Source organism: Lissotriton helveticus, chromosome 11, assembly GCF_964261635.1.
Source record: "Lissotriton helveticus chromosome 11, aLisHel1.1, whole genome shotgun sequence".
Classification (NCBI taxonomy): domain Eukaryota; kingdom Metazoa; phylum Chordata; class Amphibia; order Caudata; family Salamandridae; genus Lissotriton; species Lissotriton helveticus.
The window spans coordinates 11,789,963-11,811,830 of NC_136072.1; the positions used below are offsets into that span (position 1 = coordinate 11,789,963).

The 21,868-nt window shown below is 45.9% G+C and overlaps 1 protein-coding gene across 1 annotated transcript in view; it reads right to left on the reverse strand.

The window, feature by feature from the left end:
• The window catches only part of LOC144791849 (putative cation-transporting ATPase 13A4), a 652,319-nt gene that overhangs the window by 449,221 nt on the left and 181,230 nt on the right, over positions 1-21,868 (reverse strand). Inside the window, exon 10 of the mRNA XM_078666632.1 lies at positions 15,003-15,173. Coding sequence (XP_078522758.1) covers positions 15,003-15,173 — 171 coding nt within the window. The remainder of the gene's footprint in view (positions 1-15,002; positions 15,174-21,868) is intronic.

A 21,868-nucleotide genomic window follows, 5' to 3' on the forward strand; every position in this document is an offset into this window, starting at 1 on the left:
CTGGGATGCTGGATACTCCGGGAGGGCTCGCGGATCACACTTGCCGCACAGCACGCCGTCAGAGCGAGGCCCCTCTCCTGGTGCCAGGTGTGGAGATGCCCCGCTGGAAGATTCGGCGGCCCCCCGACACCGGGGCGAAGGTCCCCCGTTGATGTGGCGTTCCAGACGGGGGGTCGGGGCAGCAGGGTGGAAGTGCGATGTGGGGGGGTCCGGGCGCCGGTGCCGCCAGGGAGCCCCCAGGCGCGCCGGTGATGCAGTCCGCCTCCGTCAAGTCAGGGCCCACGCCGGGGCCTCGAGTGCGGCACGGCCCCAACAGGAGAACCGGCGTCGGCGAGCAGCGCCCCGGCCCCGAAGCGAGGCCTTCCGCTGGTTTCTGGCCTTCGAGGGGGGGCCGGAGCGGGGTGTGTGCCGCGGGCGGGCACTGGGTGGGGTGAGGCAGCCCCGATCGGGCCCGTTCCCGCCGGGAGAGGTCCCGGCTGTGCGCCGTGCAGGCCTGGAGCCGGGGGCTGGATTTGAGGGGACCCGCCGGGTCCTAGCGTGAGGCCTTGAAGCAGAGGTCCCGGGCGTCGGGCAATCGGCCACAGTTGAGGCTCAGAGGGCTGGGTCGCTCCGTCGGCGTGCAGAATGCTCTTCTTCGCCAGCTCAGCCGAGTAAGTTCAGCTTCGCGCCGCCATGATGCCGGGCCTCCCGGGCTCCGCCGTGATGTTCGAGACAGGGCGTCTGGGTTCTCTGCCACCTCGTAAGTCAGCCTGGGGGGTGGTGCCCAGTGGTGCAGGCGTAAGCTGGTTTTGGGGGGTATTATGGCTAATTACAGCGTGCTAAGGGGGTATAGGGCCGGGGAGCCACACAAAGCACGTCCGTTCAGGCCGTCATCATAGCCACGCCCCTCAAGATAGGTTTTTAAGCAATTATGTGTCAGCAAAGACATGAAGTAACCACATGCTTCTGCCACAATGGTTGCACAGGTGCACACAGACTCACAATGTGATTCTAAACGAGCAAGACTTTCCCTGGACTTTAGCAGGAGAAACACAGTAGTCTAATTAAAAACAAAGGCACCACGTACAACACATCACAAATTAATAACTCACCTTTCAAATTGATGTGGAGATTAAGAAGTTTCTGAATCACACACCAGATTTTCTTATACAGAATATCTGTAGTGCACTGTTGTTAGCAAAACCCAAAAATGACACGTTCCCTCTCATTCTGCACAAATTTACATGTAAATATCAAATCACATTGCTTCCCACATTAATTCAAAAGCTAACACACATTTCTATTGGTTAGACATTTCAACCCTTTCCAATTGACATAACTTTGAACCCTACCCCCATTCTGCTTAATGCCTGTTACCATAGTAACAGTTCATGGAACACTCAACTGAACAAACAGGTCACAAGTTCATCACAGTAGTGAAGAGAGGGGGCGTGACCTGAAGTGACATGTCTGCAAACACGCCCTGTGGCGCGTTTTAAGTTGGAGAATTAATTCCTCCTCAATCCTGAGGATCTCTGGCAGCCAACTAGTCCACCAGGGACCTCCAGTATGCGCCAGAGAGCTGCGTTGCTGAGAGGTGTTCAGAGGCCATGCCCCTTTTTACAACACTCTGCAACGCAGCTCTGTGGCGCTTACTGGAGGTACCTGGTGGGCTAGTTGGCCCCCGGAGACCCTTAGGATTGAAGAGGTATTAATTCCTCAACATAAAACTCGCCACAGGCCATGTTTGCACACATGTCACCTCAGGCCCTGCCCCTCCCTTCACCGTCCCTTCACTGCATCGTGGCCCCCCTCTCGAGGCTATAATCTCCTCGGGGACCCCATCCCCCGGGGCTGGCTTTTTTCTTTTTTTTTTAAAAACCCCAGAAAGTATAGTTTCAGAGGGGGGCACGTGGCCCCCCTCCCGCTCCACTTCTGGCCCCAGGGACCCCATCCCCCGGGAACTGAAAATTGTTCTTTTAAAAAACAATTAGGAGTGGGCCGCATGGACCCCCTCCTCAGGCCTATTATAGCCCCGAGGACGCCATCCCCCGGGGCCGGCCTGGCTCTTTTTTATTGTAAGGGAAGGGGGGCCACGTGGCCCCTCTCCCAGGCCACTTTTAGCCCCGGGGACCCCATCCCCCGGGGCTTGCCCTCTTCGTTGGGGACCGTGGGGGGGTCCCCAATCCCCCCATGGTCCCACCGGCTTCCCGCCTCCTACAGGAGCCGGCATTGCTTTTCCACATGGGGAGCAGCTAACATGCTGCAAGTGGAGAAGCGTGGCTCAGTGGTTAGAGGCGGCAGACCCGGAAGCTGAGATCGGTCGTGGACCAGGGTTCGATTCCCCGCCTCGGCGGGTCTCGGGCTGAAAAATTCCACGGACTCGACAATTCTCGCTCCGGTGCCTACTCAACTCACGGGGTCACACTCTGCGACTCTGGGCAATAGCTTGCTTAATCTCCACTACGGCCCCTCGCGGCGGGATGCCTGGCTTTCACCTTGTGGATACCCTGCCGGGGTATCTCACAGGGGAATACCAGGACGGGTTCCCTAAGCAAGCGCCTTGATACCTTCGGGTGATACGTGCGCTATATAAGTCGCAATACATACATACACATACATCCTTGATTTTTGAAGCCCCAGGAGTGGCAGTCCCCGGGTTTGGGGGGCAGAGAGCCCCCCACACATATTTCAGAAAAGCCCCCCATTAAAATAAGCATATTGCCCCTGGGACTTGGCCCCCCCAGGGGCTAATTCAAAATGAAGCGTGGGAGCCCGCGCTTTATTTTGTTTTCCCCGCTGCGGGATGCGCAGATCCTTTAAAAAATTCTTTTAAAAAATTGGGGCCTTGGGGGTCCTTGTGGGACGTCCTGAGCAGGCCTAGGGGCCTAGGGGGTCACGGTGTTTCTACCCTGTCCTATTTGCGTGTTTTTCGCATTTTTTTCACTGCTTTCTTGTGCCTAGGTTCTACAGACTTTTTGTAACAACAAGGGACCCCAAATCAGTCTGCTAGGGACCTCGGGGAGCAATTTTCTAAAACAACAATGGTCCCATGCAAGGAAAAAATATACAGTATCAATAAACATAGACGCGAATCCAATCTATATTTTAGAGTGACATGTCCAGCCGGACAGAGGTCATTCAAGTTTACTTAATAAACGAGTATTCAAAATACAACAAGAATACCTTCCACAATGCCCCTGTGAGGTACACAAGCCTGTGCCCAACACTTACGGGGTGAGTACAGTTGGAGAAAGGATAGGAAAGGTTTAAAAGGCAAACCAACGTTTTTCTGTTTACACATTCATTGTACAGAAAATATCAATTAGCACCATTACATCAAATTAACCAATCAAATATGTTTGTATAAGGTGCATGAGCAAGTCGACGGCGTTTCGGTTCCCCTAAAGGATAATTGGAACCATCATCAGGACAAAAATAAATAATTGCCTTATAACACTAAACCTCAAATTGCCTAAAGGAAAAATGGGAAAGAATAAGAAATGACATTTTAAGAACAAGACAATAACATTTAAAAATTACAATGAAGTGACTCTTTGTGCAGGGTGTAACAACGTACTCCTTTCATGCTGAGTGAAGTTATTACGCCGTTTCTATGGGTGAGAAAGTGGTGGTGGCCATGAACTTAAGGATATAGTTCCGTCTGTCATCCTAACGTGAACCGGTGCCTCTTAGCGAGATTACTACCATGCAGGGCGCAGTGGACAGGCCCATTGGGCGAAGTGGACACGGTGCTTTGCAGCGGCAGTGCCTATTTTGGAAGGATTGGTGACAGCCCGCTAGAGAGGGGTCACGCGAATACCATGCTTACCGAGGCAGTGCGTTACAGACCAAGTACGAGTCGATGCTCAGTGTGGCCCGGTCCAGCAAGCCTCTATAAAATAATAGACTGGGTGTTAGAGGTCGGGCATCGTTATGCCGGTGATAAAGTTGAAAAATAAACTGCGGCTAGTCTTACCGAATACAGGGCTGCCGGGGTCCGTGTTACAGAGTCGCAACCGGACGGCGCCAGGGTAAGCCTAGGGGAATCAGGAAAAAGGTTTCACGATGCGAACCACGGAATATCTGACGAAGTCAGGAACAAAGTGAGCTATATAACTCACCCGAATCGGCGATCAAGGAGGTATTCCCTGGCGTGCTGTTGTGCTCAGACCAGGATTGGCCAGTGCACGTGAGGGAACAGTCATAGAAATAAACAAGGGGTGCCTGTTGCAGGAGCCATCTTAGGTGAAGTATAAGGTGATATCCATGCACAGTAACATTTCAGAATTCGTAGTTTTCAAAAACCGTTTTTTGGACAATAAAGTGCACGGCACTCATTCCAGAGTCTTGTAAATATGTGTGACCAGTCTAAATTAGAGCAGTCCATTCCTCTTGAAGGTTTAAGCCTGAATTCAGGCTGTCTGTCTTCAGTATCCACTTTAATTCTTCTCTGTTCAGCATACGTGTTAGGTCGCCCTCTTGGTGGTATTCTGATTTGTGTGATGACCATCCAGCGAATCTCATTTTCAGTATGCCCTTTGCTTTCAAAATGTTCAACCAGGGGTGCATTTGCAGTTTTGCACCTGATGCGGCTCCGATGCTGTGATATCCGTTGTTTAATTTTTTGTTTTGTCTGGCCTACATATATCAAATCGCATGGACATAGAATAGCATAAATGAGATTAGAGCTATTACAATTTGTCAAAGTATGCAGTTCATTCTTTATATTTTTATATACAAATTCTTTACTCTCAATTGTCAGGTCACAAACCACACAGGAGCCACATTTGAAATGGCCCAGCACGGGTGGTAGTGACCAATGGTCATGTAGTGTGATATTCCTACCAATTGAAGGTGGTAATGCTGCCCTTACCAATTGATCTTTAAGATTTTTACTTTTCTTAAAAGCAAAGAGTGGGGTGTCCCAGTTGAGGGGGCCTGAATTCAGAATGTGCCAGTTCTTTCTTATGCACTGTTTCACCCGGTTGGATATTGAAGAAAAGGTGGTTACACACACCACTTTATTCTGACTCTCAGTTTGTTTAGGCTCAAGTAGGGCGTCGCGGGGACAATACCAAGCTCTTTTCATAGCGTTTTTTATTAGACGCTTAGGGTAGCCTCTAAACCTGAGCTTCTCAGATAGTGTATCCGCCTCAGTAAAGTAGTCCTCTCTCTTAAAACAATTCCTCCTCAGCCTAAGAAATTGTGAATAGGGTAAACTATCCCTAAGTGCTCTAGGATGACAACTATTGTAGCTTAGGAGGGTATTCCTCTCAGTAGCTTTGCGAAATAGGGATGTGTATAGGAGGCCCTCATGATGTTGAATAGTCAGGTCTAGAAAGGGGATACTTTCTTTGTTGTAAGATAGAGTAAATGTAAGGCCATTACAATTGTTACTAAGCCAGTGTGTGAGGCCTGGTAAATCTTCAATAGCGCCATCCCAAATTAAAAAGATGTCGTCTATGTAGCGTTTCCAGACGTGTATACCCTGATGAAATGGGTTACCACCAGACAGTATGGTATGTGTTTCCAGCCAGTCCATGTATAGAATCGCCAGGGTAGGCGCAAAAATGGCGCCCATGGAGCAGCCACGCACCTGCTGGTAGTAATCCGAGTCATAGAGAATTTTTTTTTGCGTGAGGCAGATCTCCAGTAACTGTATTATGAACAGGGTAGGTACCCTGTGGGGGCGTGTCCTTGTGTTTAGTATGCTCTCCATTACAAGCAATGAGTCTCTCTGAGGGATGTTAGTATATAGAGACTCTACGTCTAATGTACATAGAGTCTCATGGTCAGGGTCAAAAGAAAGGTTTTCAATCAAATTAATCATATGCATGCTATCTCTAATATAGCACGCAGTTGTTGGCACAAAGTCCTTCAAAAAGAAGTTAACATAGTGGCCCAAAGGTTCTAAAACTGAACCACAACCGGACAATATTGGTCGACCTGGGGGATTGTCCAACCTTTTATGAATTTTAGGTAGTGTGTAAAGAACAGGAGTTCTTGGGTTGACAGTGTTCAGGAAATTGTATTCATGTTTGCTTAAGAAACCGGTCTCAAGACCTTCCATAGTAATGGCTCTGATAAGTTTCTGAATATCCTTTGTGGGATTACAAGGTAATCTACAGTAGTGGTCAGTATTAGATACCTGGCGCAAAAGCTCATTCTTATAGTTTTCAAGGTCCTGAAGAACTATCCCCCCTCCCTTATCCGCTGACTTGACGGTTCACGTTAGGATGACAGACGGAACTATATCCTTAAGTTCATGGCCACCACCACTTTCTCACCCATAGAAACGGCGTAATAACTTCACTCAGCATGAAAGGAGTATGTTGTTACACCCTGCACAAAGAGTCACTTCATTGTAATTTTTAAATGTTATTGTCTTCTTAAAATGTAATTTCTTATTCTTTCCCATTTTTCCTTTAGGCAATTTGAGGTTTAGTGTTATAAGGCAATTATTTATTTTTGTCCTGATGATGTTCCAATTATCCTTTAGGGGAACCGAAACGCCGTCGACTTGCTCATGCACCTTATACAAACATATTTGATTGGTTAATTTGATGTAATGGTGCTAATTGATATTTTCTGTACAATGAATGTGTAAACAGAAAAATGTTGGTTTGCCTTTTAAACCTTTCCTATCCTTTCTCCAACTGTACTCACCCCGTAAGTGTTGGGCACAGGCTTGTGTACCTCACAGGGGCATTGTGGAAGGTATTCTTGTTGTATTTTGAATACTCGTTTATTAAGTAAACTTGAATGACCTCTGTCCGGCTGGACATGTCACTCTAAAATATAGATAGGTTCTACAGAGGCACAAGATGGCTGCCAACACTTCCTGGTTTGGAGTGTTGACAGCCAAATAGCATACAGCCCCTGCTCGGCAGGGTACGCGAATCCATAGATATCACCATGATTTTACTTTTGATTTTCTCAGGAACTACTTAATGGATTTACACCATTTAACAAAAAGGCACAACTCTGAACCAAGGGCTACCTTTTTGCCAAATGTGGTCTAATTCCGTTCAGCAGTTTGGGCTGTAGCTGCGACTAAAGTTTCCTCTGGAAAATTGCATGGGGAAATGTTTTGGGACCCCCCTTTTTTCTCGGCCACATCTTGATGAATCACCCCAAGAATTTCAGGATAGGAGCGGACCGGAGCGCCCCACCAGTTTCGAAAATTTCACGAAGATTCGTCAACCGGCGCAACAGTTATTCCAAATAGAATGTTGCATATATCCTTTGGATAATAGGTCCTAACTATAACTACTACTGGCAAGCACCAGTAGGAGTGAAGAAAACTCAGCAAATTCCGCAAACGGAGCAAAATTCACAACCCAGGCCTAGATAACAGGCAAGACACATTTTCCTCATCCTTATAGGAAGTCCTGAAAAACGGCCTAATTATGAAATACATGCTTGGTTAGCTAGCTGATATGCAGCTTAATTCTCAGATATTCACAAAACCAGAGAATCATTCCCTAAACTATTCCATATTATATTCATGGCTAGTGCACAAACACCCATGGCTAGATGCGAAATGTGTGATGACAAGCAACCTATATGACAATGGTGTACTTCGCTCATTCAAAATTATTAAAAAACAATTGGAATAACAATGCTCCAATTCATAACATATAACAAGCTTGTGAGAGCGAAGCAGTTGACATAGAAATCTGAGATTAACTAATCTGAAACCTCAAAGTTTGCATAACTCATACTGACAGACTGGAGAAGTGTGGCTCACTGGTTAGAGGAGGCAGACCTGGAAGCAGAGGTCAGCCCGGGACCAGGGTTCAATTTCCGGCTCGGTGGGGTCTTGAGTCCTAAAATGTCCATGGACTCGACAATTCTCGCTCCGGTGCCTACTCGATTCACGGGTTCACACTCTGCGACTCTGGGCAATAGCTTGCTTAATCTCCACAACGGCCCCTCGCGGCGGGATGCCTTGCTTTCACCTTGCGGATACCCTGCCGGGGTTATCTCACAGGGGAATACCAGGACGGGTTCCCTAAGCAAGCGCATAGAAACCGCTTGGTGATTTGCGCTATATAAATTCCTGTACATTTACATTTACATTTACACATGAAGAGCTCAAGGAGACTGTATCTCTGCTATGTGGAGTGCTGCTCAAATAGTCCTAAGCATATATAACAAAAACCTGGGAAAGATGGAGTTAGAAAACTGGGAGAAAAATATCAGACACCAAATGGGGGAAGTTACTATATTATGTGGGAAGGGTATGCCCAGACATGGGTCCCTTGCGTACTATGCCACTGGAGTCAAGCTATCCTGGCTGAAGACGGCTGATAGCCAGAAACCGGTCCTAGGATGCTTGATTCCGGTCCAGGGAAGACATGGCTTGGCAGTTCAGGCTGGACTGTACCCATGAGGCACAGGGTCAAGACTGATTTGCATATGACCATGTCTGAACTGGGGTGGCTTGGTGAGCATAGTAACGATGGATTAGACCCATATCTGTGACTGGAGGTGAATGTTTTGCCATTGTGCAACATTCCGTCCATCATCTTGTGTATTTTCCCATAATAAAAAAGACTGCACAAAACCTAGGATCAAATGTGTGAGGTTTAACTACTTATACCAGATTTACCTATCCCCTAAGCATCTCAGCACTTTACGCAGAAGCAGAAGACACCTGCATTAGATGCAGAACTGGTAATGCAGACTGCTATCACAAGGGATGAGAATGCCCACAGATCTTGTATTACTGGAACACAGCTGTGAATACTGTTGTGGAGGTATAGAACTGCCAAACCAGAACAAACCAGAAAAAATCTTGTCTGCGGGAGTAATGCCTAGTTTGAAGAAAAATAAATCAGCAAACAATCTGCCCTCCTGGCATGTATCCTGGAAAAACGGAGAATAGCCATGTCATGAAAGGCAGCAGCAACACCTCTCAAGCTACTTTGGCTCAGGGAACTGCAGAGATTGGGGAATGCTGAGAATGAGACCCTTATGAGGATGCAGAAAATAAGAAATGCAGGACTTATTTGAAAAGATGGACAACAGACCACTGTTAAACATACATACACCCATGTGTCAGTGGTGGTACATCAGCTGGTTGTCAGAATGCAACCCTGCCAACTGTGAATTTCCACATCCTGATCCTTGCCCCTGCCACGCTGCTCTACACTTAATTTAGCACTGTACACGAAAACACACAGGTTGAGGCAGAAGAGTGCCAATCCATCCACATTATGGAAGGCATTTTACATATTACTAGTAGCCCACCCGACGTTGTCCGGGGGTAATGAGGCTCAGTGTGCAGTCCTCGGAGCGCACCCACCACCTTCAGGGCCCCCACAGACCTCCGGCAGCATGTCGCGTCTCGAATCCCAGGCCCCCAACCACCTGTGCCTCCGTGTGTCAAATACCGGGTGACACTCACCGCCGCCGCCGCTGCTCCTCAGCCTCGCGCTCCTGGCCGCTCCTCCCCGCGCTCATGTCCGCTCCTCAGCCTCGCGCTCCTGGCCGCTCCACCTCGCGGTCGTGGCCCTCCTACCCCTGGGCATGTCGGACCTCTACCTTAGCCCACCGCGGGCGCCGCCGCTCCTCAGCCTCGCACTCCTATCGCTGCTCCTCACGCTCCTGGCAGTTCCTCCTCGCGCTCCTGGTTTACTTCCTGAACTTTACCAAAATGTCTGACGGTGATGTCAGCACGTTCTTCGTTAGCGCACACGCCCACCTCAGACATGGCACTACTTCCAAGGGACTACTTTGGCAAAGAACGTACTTTGCCCTTGTAACATATATTTTTTGCTGATATATGGCCTATGACCATCTGCTTACCCTGACCTTTCCAACGCTGTATTGGGTGTTTTGATTGGCGCTGTGGTTCCCGAGTTTACCCGCCTCAAAGGTTCACTGTTCTCTCTTTATAATAGTAGTATAGATTTGCAATGCATAATGTCAGAAACTATGTAACATTATGTCAGCATAAGCAACCATTCACCTGGGGTTACTTTAAACATGTGGGTAGTCTTCCTAGGAAGTCACAGTAAGGGTTACTGGTTGTGTGCTGTGTATGTGCATTACATCTATCCCTAATGGATGTCTGAAGACTTTGTATCTGATGATGACATTCAGTCAATCTTTCCAGGAATCCTGGTGTGAAAAGTGGATTATTAGTTGGGGTGGTTGTGAGACCATTCCAAGTAAGAATCGTACTATTCTGTATCAGATCCAGTTAGGGCACTTTAATCCAAACCTTATCTCAGTTCAGGGTGGCTGTGGCACAGAGCAGTCAGGCTCAGCTCAAAGGAAAACGGGTGTAAAGCATTTACCAGTACCAAAACAGCAAATAGAAAACAACACAATTAAAACCCTCTTTAATATATGAAATAGCATATATTTTTATATTTAAGTAAACACTAAAAGTACAAAAATGTGATGAGGGGAGGTGGAGATATGAGGTTTAGGAGTTGTAGAGTTTTCTGGCACTAAAAAGCGCCAACTGCCAACCAGGGGTATTTGTTGCTTGCTCTAAACCATGTCAAAGCCAAACGTTAAGGCCGACTAACATTAAGTGCGGGTCAGAAGCAGGGACTAGGTTTGTCCCGGAGAATCAATCAATCAATCAATCAAAGCATTTGTATAGCGCGCTACTCACCCGGAGGGTCTCAAGGTGCTTGGGGAGGGGGGGTCCGCTACTGCTCGAACAGCCAGGTCTTGAGCTGCTTCCTGAAGACGAGGTGGTCCTGGGTCAGGCGGAGGTGGGTCGGGAGGGAGTTCCAGGTCTTGGCGGCGAGGTAGGAGAAGGACCTTCCCCCTGTGGTGACTCTTCGGATGCGGGGGACGGCGGCTAGGGCGTGGCCGGTCGATCGAAGCTGGCGTTTGGGAGCGTAGAAATTGAGGCGGCTGTTGAGGTATTCTGGTCCTTGGTTGTGCAGGGCTTTGTGTGCGTGGGTGAGGAGACGGAAGGTGATTCTCTTGTTGACCGGGAGCCAGTGCAGGTCTCGCAGGTGTCCGGAGATGTGGTTGCGACGGGGGATGTCCAGGATGAGTCTTGCTGAGGCGTTCTGGATCCGCTGGAGTCTCTTCTGGAGTTTGGCGGTGATTCCGGCGTAGAGGGAGTTGCTGTAGTCCAGTCGGCTGGTGACGAGGGCCTGGGTGACTGTCTTCCTGGTCTCGGTGGGGATCCACCGGAAGATCTTGCGTAGCATGCGTAGGATGTTGAAGCACGACGAGGAGATGGCGTTGACTTGTCTGGTCATGGAGAGGGATGAGTCCGGGATGAAGCCCAGGTTGCGTGCGTGGTCTGTTGGTTTCAGTGCGCTGCCCAGGGCGGGGGACCACCAGGAGTCGTCCCAGGCGGAGGGTGAGGATCCTAGGATGAGGACTTCCGTCTTGTCCGAGTTCAGTTTCAGGCGGCTGTTCTTCATCCATTCGGCTACCTCCTTCATCCCTTCGTGTAGGTTGGCTCTGGCGGTGGCGGGGTCGTTGGTGAGGGAGAGGATCAGCTGGGTGTCGTCGGCGTAGGAGATGATGTGGAGAAAAGTTTACCTTCTGACTAAGGGCCTGATTTAGATCTCGGCAGACGGGTTACTCTGTCAATACTGTGATGGATATCCTGTCCGAAAAATTATAAATCCCATTATAAGCATTAGGGTTTATATTTTGGTGGATAAGTTATCCATCACTGTTGTACCGGTGTGACCTGTTCACCGAAGATCTTGTTCAGACGTTTAGTCTTTTTTCCTGGTGGAATTATCTCATCTCCGAGGAGGGATGCTGGCTGGATCTAAGAGAGGCCTTGATGACATGGGGGTGCTGTTTTGCATTGTTCCTGGTAAAATCCTCCACTTTATGACTTTTCTGGAAGTAGAGCTGCTTTTAGTGGGGCAAACCAGCATGTTTGATGCAACAACGGTCAAGGCTGGGGTTCGGTTGCAGACCCATGAAAGTCTCTGCCTATTTTATGACAAAATTCAAAAAAAGTTTCCACTTTTACAATTGTGAGGAAGAGAGAGTACACTCCAATACCTGCCATGGGTCTAGGACCTTTTGGCACCACTTGGAGAGGCATGACACAATCTCCTAGAAGCCACCAGCAGGGCTCAGGGCAAATTCAGTTGGAACTGGCCAGCTGGACTCTTCTTTGTTGCAAGCTTCTTGCAGCTTTTTTGTTCCTAGTGCTTAACAGTTGGCTTTCCAACTAGCCCTAGGAGTCCACTCTTCTGTCCTGGGTTCAACTGGGAGCTGGTCCAGTACTTAGGTATTCTCTCTGTACGTAAATAGCAGACTCCATCCTTTTTCTATGATCCAGCCCTTTGGTTCAGTATGTGCAGTCCTTCTTCTGTTTTCCACAGGTTCAGCAGTGTTCTGAAGAAGGTATCCATGGCTGCTACTTTTATGCCTGGCACTAGCTAGTGGGTGGATGGGGGACTCTCTAACCAATAGGGAAATAGTTCCCAGGGGCAACCATTCTCTCTTTAACATTGTTGGCCATAAACAACCTCAGAGTGCCCATCTATGCCAAAATTTAACATGACATGCCATCCTTCCCGTTAACAAAACTCTGGGCACACACCTGATATGTGTCTTGGGAAATGAGGATCTGTCCCTGCAAAACCAGTTCCAGGGCAGTTTCCACCCCCAATGGGATTGGTGGCACTCGGGCTACTTGGACAATGGCAGAGGCAGGCCTAGGTGTGAGTTACATCTGTCTGTGACAGACGCCGCCCCTTTGAAGATTATACAGTTAGTGGCCACTTCTCCCTTTCCATCCTGTCAGAAGGACGTTACTTGTTCGCCCAGCCAAGGTCCCTTTGTTCCCCTTCCAGAGAGTAATTCATGCCTTCCAGCAGGCTGCCCAGTGAGATGTTATGATTTTCTCTGAAGGACAACTAGAGGCTTTAGACAAGAAAATGCCAAATTTCTAAAAGTAGAAATAGGAATTTAAAATCCAACCTTACCATCATATTGAATTTTAAATTTCTATTAATTTAAGCCCTTGAATCATTGTTCTAGCTATTCCTAAATGGTTTTTGGTGTTATAATGTGACCCAGTGCTTTCTATGGGACAGATAGATTTGCCACAGTGAAAAGATCATGGAGATTTTTCACTGACAGATTATTTAAAACCTATCTATACATATCCGGCTTTGTTAATACAAGTCACCTTGCCACATGGGCATTCAGGACGTGCCTTAGGATAGTTTTTTTTGGTAGTAAAAATGAAGGTTTAGGCCTGTCAAAAGAGTTATTTTGACACAACGAATTGACAGTTTAAAACACACATGCTAGGCTGCAGTGATGTTTTCACTTGGTCACTGTGGTGCTGGCACAAGCAGGGCTAGAGACATTTAACTTACAGGCCCTGGGTACACAGAATACCATATACTGGAGACTTTAAGGTAAGTTAAACAGGCCAATCAGGTATTAGCCAATGGCGCATATACTTTCGGGGCCAGAGCACATACACTGTGCGCTGGAAGTCAGCACCCCAGTGTTCATAGTGAGCAAACTAGTAAAACATCTAGCAAAACATCAAGATGATCTAGCAAAAAGGGCATTTCCTGACTCCACAGTTATTACAGTCGAGTTCTGATGTCACAGGGGCCGATTCACAGAACTAACTTGAGACAAAATCCTAAACTTACTACTTTTGGTATTCACAGAAGTTAGGATTTTGTCTTAAGTTTGTCTTAAGACAGACTTAAGTTAGGATTTTGTCTTAAGTCTATCTTAAGTCTGTCTTAAGACAAACTTTAGACAAAATCCTAACTTATGTGAATACCAAAAGTAGTAAGTTTAGAATTTTGTCTTAAGTTAGTTCTGTGAATCGGCCCCACAATGCCTGCTGACAGAGCCAGGGGAAAGGTAGGTCAGGTCACGCAGATCACGGAGTATAAATGGAGCAGCTGTTGAAAGCAATGAAAAACGTACAGTTGTTTTTCTTTCTTCTGTTCTATTTTGAAAGCTTATAAGGCAAAGCTGACAGAATATATTTATTTTTTGTACTCCTTCAATAGAGAAAAACTAGAATCTTTCTGTATCTTTCTAAACATTCCAAGCTACTGCAGTGTTTTTAAAATAAAAAATGGGCACATATTAAACTGTTTCTAATATATAGTGATTTCAATATATTTGTGCTACTTTTGTAAGAGAAATTCAAACAGAATGTTGCCTTAGACTATAAACCTATCTGTAATTTATTAAAAAGTACAGAAGTTAATTTTACACTTCATAGAACAGAAATAGCGTATTTGAAGTTTGTCTAGCGTGTGCTATTCTCTCTTCATGCAAGCACGGAACATTATGCAGGTAAAGTCACCTTGCCTTTTACTTACCAGTACAATGTTTTTGTGTTATTGCCAAAGCACTATAACAGCATGCTTGTACATGATAAACGAACATTGGAGAGTGCCCTACTTTAAATAGCTTTAAACTTCCACTTGCCAAATTTTAAAAGTGGATGGTATTTAGTTTTGTTTTCATGGGATAGACATAATAATTATCACTACTGTAGGCTCAGGAAGAGATTAATTATGCATTATAAGGAATAGAGGGCCCGATTCACAGAACTAACTTAAGACAAAATCCTAAACTTACTACCTATGGTATTCACAGAAGTTAGGATTTTGTCTTAAGTTTGTTCTAAGACAAACTTAAGACAGAATTAGGAAAGACTTAAGACAGACTTGTCTTAAGTCTGTCTTAAGTCTGTCTTAAGTCTGCCTTAAGTTTGTCTTAAGACAAACTTAAGACAAAATCCTGACTTCTGTGAATACCAAAGGTAGTAAGTTTAGGACTTTGTCTTAAGTTAGTTCTGTGAATCGGGCCCAGAGTACACACCCATAAATAAAACTCGAATCACAAGTCAGTTCTGAGTTCAATAGCAATGAAGTATATATACACACACATATATACCTACCATGACAGAGACTTATCTGATTTCTTGACCTCTGAACCCTATTGCACAATTTGCACTTTTGTGAAAAGACTCAGTGGAACTAATATCACAGACAAAGGCAAGGCTGAGTTAGAAAACTTACCAGTTTGCAGAACCACAGCTCTCGCGGAGCCAGAAGCAGATGCCTTGCTCTGGATGAGGTTGGTGCCACAGAACAGGATGTGTCTCTTATAATCTTCTCCACTGTACACCTTCCAGGGCATGGAGTTGTCTGCTTCAGGTAATGGCATCTTTGTGACTGGAACACTCTCCCCTTTAAGGAAAAAGTATGCTTCTGCATTACTTTCTGTTTACATTCCTCTGGCAGAATAAACACATTCTCAATAGTGAGTCAATGAAGTGACATTTTAAACACAACTAATGTTCCTCAGTATTTTAAAATCTGTGCAAAATTGTGTCGAGTTCACTCTGCCACAAAGGCGTCTCCCTTCACTTGCTTAAGAAATCACAATTAATATTCCCAGATATCCAATGATTAAGAACAGTAAAAAGAGAGAGAGTGGAATTGTTGAGACAAGAGCTAAAGAGAGAGGGACACATATAAAGAAATATTAAACAAGAGCTAGAGACAGACACATTTAGAGAAAGTAAAAAGAGGGAAAAGCAGAAAGCATTAGGAGAAACGGAGAGAAAAAAGATTAACTGCAAATGGAAGAAATGGCAAGGGTAGCGACATGAGACAAAGCGTTGAGAGAAAGTAAGGAAGGAAGAAGAGAATAGAATGTGAATTAGGGAGACCGCACTGTTGTATTATAACATCGATTGAGTTGAGCGTTAGCAAAAGACATCGAGTTCTAGCCATTAACTTGACATTTAGCGGCATCCATTTTGAACTCACGGCAGCCATTTTGTCTGCCACGCGCTGCCTCGTGTCGACCATGTGCGTTGTCCTATCTTTCTGCTCAGGGCCTTCGAATCTGCCCGGAAACAGTCTAATAATAGCATCTCTGTGTTTTGCCGCTGACCGTTAGGGTCCGCATCTGTTAATGGTTAGCCCTAGATTCGAATGTGTTAGCCGAGACCCCAAGACTGTTGACTCCTCCCACTGATCGATTTTTGCTTCTCGTTATTACCTTGTATGGACATAAAATGTGCTCTTGTGCTTTGTACCGCCTTCTTTTGAGCCCCTGTGTGTGTATAAATAAACCATGTGTTCGGTAGCCCTTTGTGCTACTTCTCATAGTGCCGAAGGGTACTGTCTGAACTTTAGCACCACTTCAAGAAGTGTAATAAATTCTATGTTTTGCAATTCCAGTTTCCGTGCCAACTTTTTCCCTTGGATCTGAGGACTTCGTGCGCAGAAGGGCGAACCCCTTGCACTAGCGGGCCAGGCTGAGGCCTGCACAACAAATTGGCACCCGGCACGTGGGGCTCATCGGCGACTCGGATGCCCGAAGGATTGGTCGTGACAAAGGTTCGGAACTTCGCTGAGGTCGCGATCGCTACCAGATAAGACCCGTGTCTTGGTATCCGAGGTGTTCCTTCCTTACTTTCCGATCCGACCATCCAGGTGGCGCCGGTCCTCGACTGAGATCTCTTCTGCTGGTCTGCCGTGCAGTGACCGTTTGGTCGAATTTAGAACTTGGCAGTTGGAATCTGGACAGCCTACGATTGGTAAGAGTTGCTTTGCGGCGCTTTGTTGTAGGTTTTGGCATTTGGAAGCTCTTGTATTGGTAAGGCAGTTTTAGGAACGCTTGCCCGAGCACTTTGTATTTGGATAGACTTGTCTACTTTGGTTTTGTTTGGGTCCTTTGTTTCGCAATATATGTGTTGCAACTCATATAGGCAGGCGATGCACAGAGCTTTCTCCGCCTTTGATATGTATAGCGCAACGTACTAAGAAAGTACCTAAGCGCTCTTTACCTATAGTAGTGTATATCTTGCACTATTTTTGAGCATGCCTGTTTGCCGCGCACTTCGAAAGATGTGCTGCTTGTTTGGTGGCGCCAGTTTACGACTTGAAGAATCACAGCCGGCTCCCCCCGAGGGGACTCCTAATCGAGATATGTATGTGAAGTTTGGTCTTTCTGCCATAATGTACAGCACGTTGTGGCACAAATACACCAAAAAGGATCCTGAGTTACGCTGGCCATTGCATGGGTCGTTTGATGCGCGAAAGGTTGAATATGTGGAGCGCTGTTTGTTTGAGCGGAAGTCTAGGCGTGATATGTTTGAGAGTTTGCAACTGTGGGAGAAAGAAGTACGACAGAAGGAGAAGCGTGAGCAAGTGTTGATTGAGAAGGAACAGCGAAAGACTGTGTATGAGAAAGCGCTGGAGTTACGAAAAAAAGAAACTAGAGAAATACAGGAACGAGAGGAAAAAGAACGAAGGTTACAGATATCTGGCAAATATCCTGTCCGTCAGCCTCTCTATCCAGTCCTTAATAAACCACAAGATGATTTTTTGTTATTAGATCGACCTCCACCTCCGATTCGGACCAACAGAAAACGCGGGATTGTCGGCAGAACGATAAATTTGATGTTTCATGTCCATTTTTGCTTTCCCCGAAAACTCCAGATAATATTTTTGGCCTTGATATGTTAAAGCATTTTAGAGCTACGATAAGATGTTTTCCCGAAGGGGTGCGTGTCATTTTAAATGATAATTACATTGAATCTGATAGAATTTGTTTGATTAAAGAAGATGCTGCATTAGCTTCACTCCCTGCATCTTTATGGGCTACCTCAGACACTGATGTGGGTCAGATGGTTATTCCTCTGATCCAGATTAGTGTCAAGGAGGGAGCTTTGTTACCACGTTTGCCACAATATCGCATTTCACAGGAGGGAGAGGAAGCACTCATACGGATCGTACATGATTTAATACAAGTTGGGGTTGTTGAGGAGGTTCCATACAATGTTTGCAACAGCCCGATTCTTCCAATTTTGAAAAGAGATTCAGATACACGAATTTACAGATTCATCATTGATTTGGGGGAGGTAAATAAGATAGTGATACCACAATACCCTGTGGTTTCAGACATTACGACACTTCTTACTTTAGTCCCTCCGACTGCCACCACATTTACTGAAATCGATTTGAAGAACGCTTTCTTCTCGATCCCTATTCATTCTGACAGCCGATATTTGTTCAGCTTCACTTTGAATAATCGATCGTATCGATTCTGTAGAGTTCCTCAAGGTTACACTGACAGTCCGAGTATCTACAGCCAAGCATTGAAAAGGGAACTTGATTCTTTCGCATTGACTGACGGTGTGGCCCGCATACAATATGTCGACGACATCTTGTTGGCGGCCGACACCCCAGAACAGTGTGAAACATGTACTCTATCTTTGCTTTCTTTTCTAGCTTCACGCCATCACAAAGTCTCTCGAAAGAGGCTGCAATATTGTAGACCAAAGGGAACCTACTTAGGTCACCTTTTGTCTAAGGAGGGACGTGCATTGACATCAGATCGCATACAAGCAATTTTAGACACGCCAGTTCCTACCACACAGAAAGGAGTACGTGCATTTGTGGGTCTCACCTCATTTTGTAGACAGTGGATTTTGGGATTTTCACACATTGTTAAGACTTTGTTAGCACTTTTGACGAAAGATACCCCTGTACCCCTCCCATGGACAGATGAATGTGAAAATGCTTTTCGACAGATACGACAAGCTCTTTGTTCAGCACCAGTGTTAGGCCCACCACATTACACGAAGATTTTCACACTTTACGTGCACGAGAAAGATGGATGTGCATTATCAGTGTTGGTCCAGTTACATGGCGATAAGCAACGCCCGTGTGCGTACTTTTCTGCAGTTCTTGACCCTGTTACTAGAGCATTGCCTGGATGCTTTCGTTCAGTTGCAGCAACAGCGGTATCAATTCGACAAAGTGAGGGAATAGTTTTGTCACATAAATTGTTAGTGCTAGTACCACATGCTGTTGATGCCCTTTTAAATCAGACAAAGACGCAGCACTTGACTAGCGCTCGTCTTACAGGATATGAATTGACACTGTTAGCCCCCCACATTACATTGAAGAGATGTGCAACTTTGAACCCAGCTACTTTGTTACCATATCCGGTGACTCAGCCTCAGTCACAAGAAACGCACAATTGTATTTTTCTGACTGAAGAACAGACAAAGGGTCGTATTGATTTGCAGGATACGCCCCTTCCAGATGTAGATGGTGAATTGTGGGTTGATGGGTCCTGTTTGAAATTACCAGATGGTACGACCTCAGCCGCATATGCGATCACCCCGCTTGAGACAATAGTGGAGACAGCTCGCATACCACAGAAATCGGCTCATGCAGCTGAGTTGATAGCACTGACGCGAGCATGTGAGCTCAGTGCTGGTTTGTCTGTGAACATTTATACAGATAGCCGCTATGCTTTTGGAGTAGCGCACGATTTCGGCCTACTCTGGAAGGAAAGAGGCTTTCTTACGTCTCATGGAATGCAGATAATGCATGGAGATCTAGTGCACAATCTCCTGACTGCATTGACATTGCCGAAGAAAATTGCTATAGTGAAGTGTAGTGCACACAAGAAAGTTACAGACAAGATTGGTCAAGGAAATGCTTTTGTAGATCGTATAGCCCGTGAGACTGCCGTACAGAGAAATACCACTTCTATGTATGTGGTGAAGTCGCAAGCTGAAAGATGGCACGATGCTAGGCAGGAAGTGCGAGAGATATAGAAGACAGCTTCTGACAAAGAACGTGAACAATGGTCTAAAGAAGGAGAGTTAGATGACGAAGGTTGCTGGAGAAACAAGCAAATGGATCGATGGAAACTGCCTATAGCTTTCGTGCAACCCATGGTTCAGATGGCATATGGCGTGGCACATGTTGGAGCTCTTGCAATGACAAAAATGCTTACGCAAGTTTGGGAGCATCCTGAGATTGCCAATACAGCTAAGAGAGTAGTACAATCTTGCTTGATTTGCCTGCAATATAATCCCGGAAAGGGGACACGAGTTCCATCTTGAGGGTTTGTTACACCAACTGCACCTTTTGAAGTCTTGCAAATGGACTACATTCAACTTGAGCGATGTAAAAATTTGAAGTATGTCCTAGTGGTGGTTTGTGCTTTCAGCAAATGGATTGAGGCATACCCCACGAAAGATAATACGGCTATTTCTACTGCTAAGGTGCTACTGAAGGAGTTCTTCCCGAGGTTTGGTGTTTGCAGACTTTTATGGAGTGATAACAGACCTCATTTTGTTGGGGAAGTTATTAAGTATGCCCTGAAGGGATTAGGCAATAAGCAAATGTTCCATGCTGTGTTCCATCCACAGTCTGCAGGATTGGTGGAAAGGTATAATGGCACTCTTAAGCTCAAAATTGCAAAGATCCAAGCCTCCACGAAGTTGACATGGCCAGATGCATTGCCGTTGGCACTATTGTCTATTAGATCAGTGCCACATTCTCGAACGGGTCTTACCCCGTATGAGGTGGTGTTTGGACGGCCGATGAACATCTGGGGAGTTCCGAAGCCAAGATCTGTGTATGATGTACCTTGTGTTTTAATGAATGACTATTTGGCACAATTAACTGACAGCTTAGTTTCTATTCACCAACAGGTTCGAGAAGCGCTTCCGGACAAATCCCAAGGTGAGGGCCATGGACTCCGACCCGGCGATTTCATTATGATAAAAGCATTTGAGAGGTCGAACAGTTTGGAGCCAAGGTGGCGTGGACCAGAGCAAGTTCTTCTTGCCACGAGGACGGCAGTCTGAGTGACCAACAAACACAACTGGGTCCATAGCACCCACTGTCGCAAGGTATTGTCAACCTTGGTGGAACCTGCTGTTTTGACTGATCATCGAGATCTCCTAGCTACGGAGAAAGGCCCTGCTGTATCACCTGGCAGATCTGCGGAGTTCTTCCAGGACCAGACGACTTCTGGAGCAGCACGCTATAGTTTGAGATCAAAGAAAAAGATTTGAAGGTTTTTTTTGTTGCGAGACTGGTTGAGCAACCGCTCTGGGTAGTGGAAACGGAGAGCTGATATGAGAAGGGAGGGGGATCAGCCCTGCGTAGTGTAGTGACACCTGTCTTGGTCTGCGGCGAAGAAACCAACGTCTGCCCAGAGTAAAGAGCTCACTGACTTATTTTATTTGTGCTGTTTTTTAGTTTGAAGAGGACTTTTGAGACTATGAATACTACTAAGAAAAGAATTTTGGGAGTATTGAGTGTTTTTGTTGTTTTAATATTTATTGCAGTAATCACCTGGTCCATCGAGATAGCGAGCTCTGCTCGAAAATTTCTTATAGTTCCTACTACTCCAATTCCGGAAGAGCATCAGCATTTTACTCTTCCCTATCATGAGCATAAGCATCGAGAATCTTATCTGAATAATACTTTTGTTCAAATGCTCCACCATACTCATGATGCCACAAATTTTACAAACTGCTGGCTTTGTGGTATGCTTCCAGCTCATCAGAAGAAAGGTGGAACGCCATTTATTCCACTTCCTTTTTCGCATAATGGGTCTTGTCGAGCTTGGTACACTCTTCTCTTTTCGAACAGAAAACTTACTGTAGGTGGACTTCTTTTTCGCTTGAATAAAGAGTGTTATCAAGATGAACATGGTTATCCTCAAGCGAATGGAACTATATGGGAGTGAGAAGAATATCGACCGGACAATGCCTCTACGCCTTATGTTTTCACTCATACGAGAGACTCTACTACGAACAATGAATCTGTGATTACTGTAACACGTACAAAAGCAAATTTATGTGTACAAAGTACTGGACGAATTCCAGTAGGGATAAGTGAATGCGTTGTTGTGTTAAATTTAGATGGAATAAACAATAGTACATTTTTGGCTTCACATAACACATATTTAGTATACGGAAGTCATGGATATCACAGATTACCTATAGGGTGGTCTGGCATTTGTTATGTATCTTTCCTATTGCCACCTGTTTTCCTTGCACCTGCTTCTTATCACCGAGATTTTAAACAGTTTCAAAATATTTCCATGAACCAAT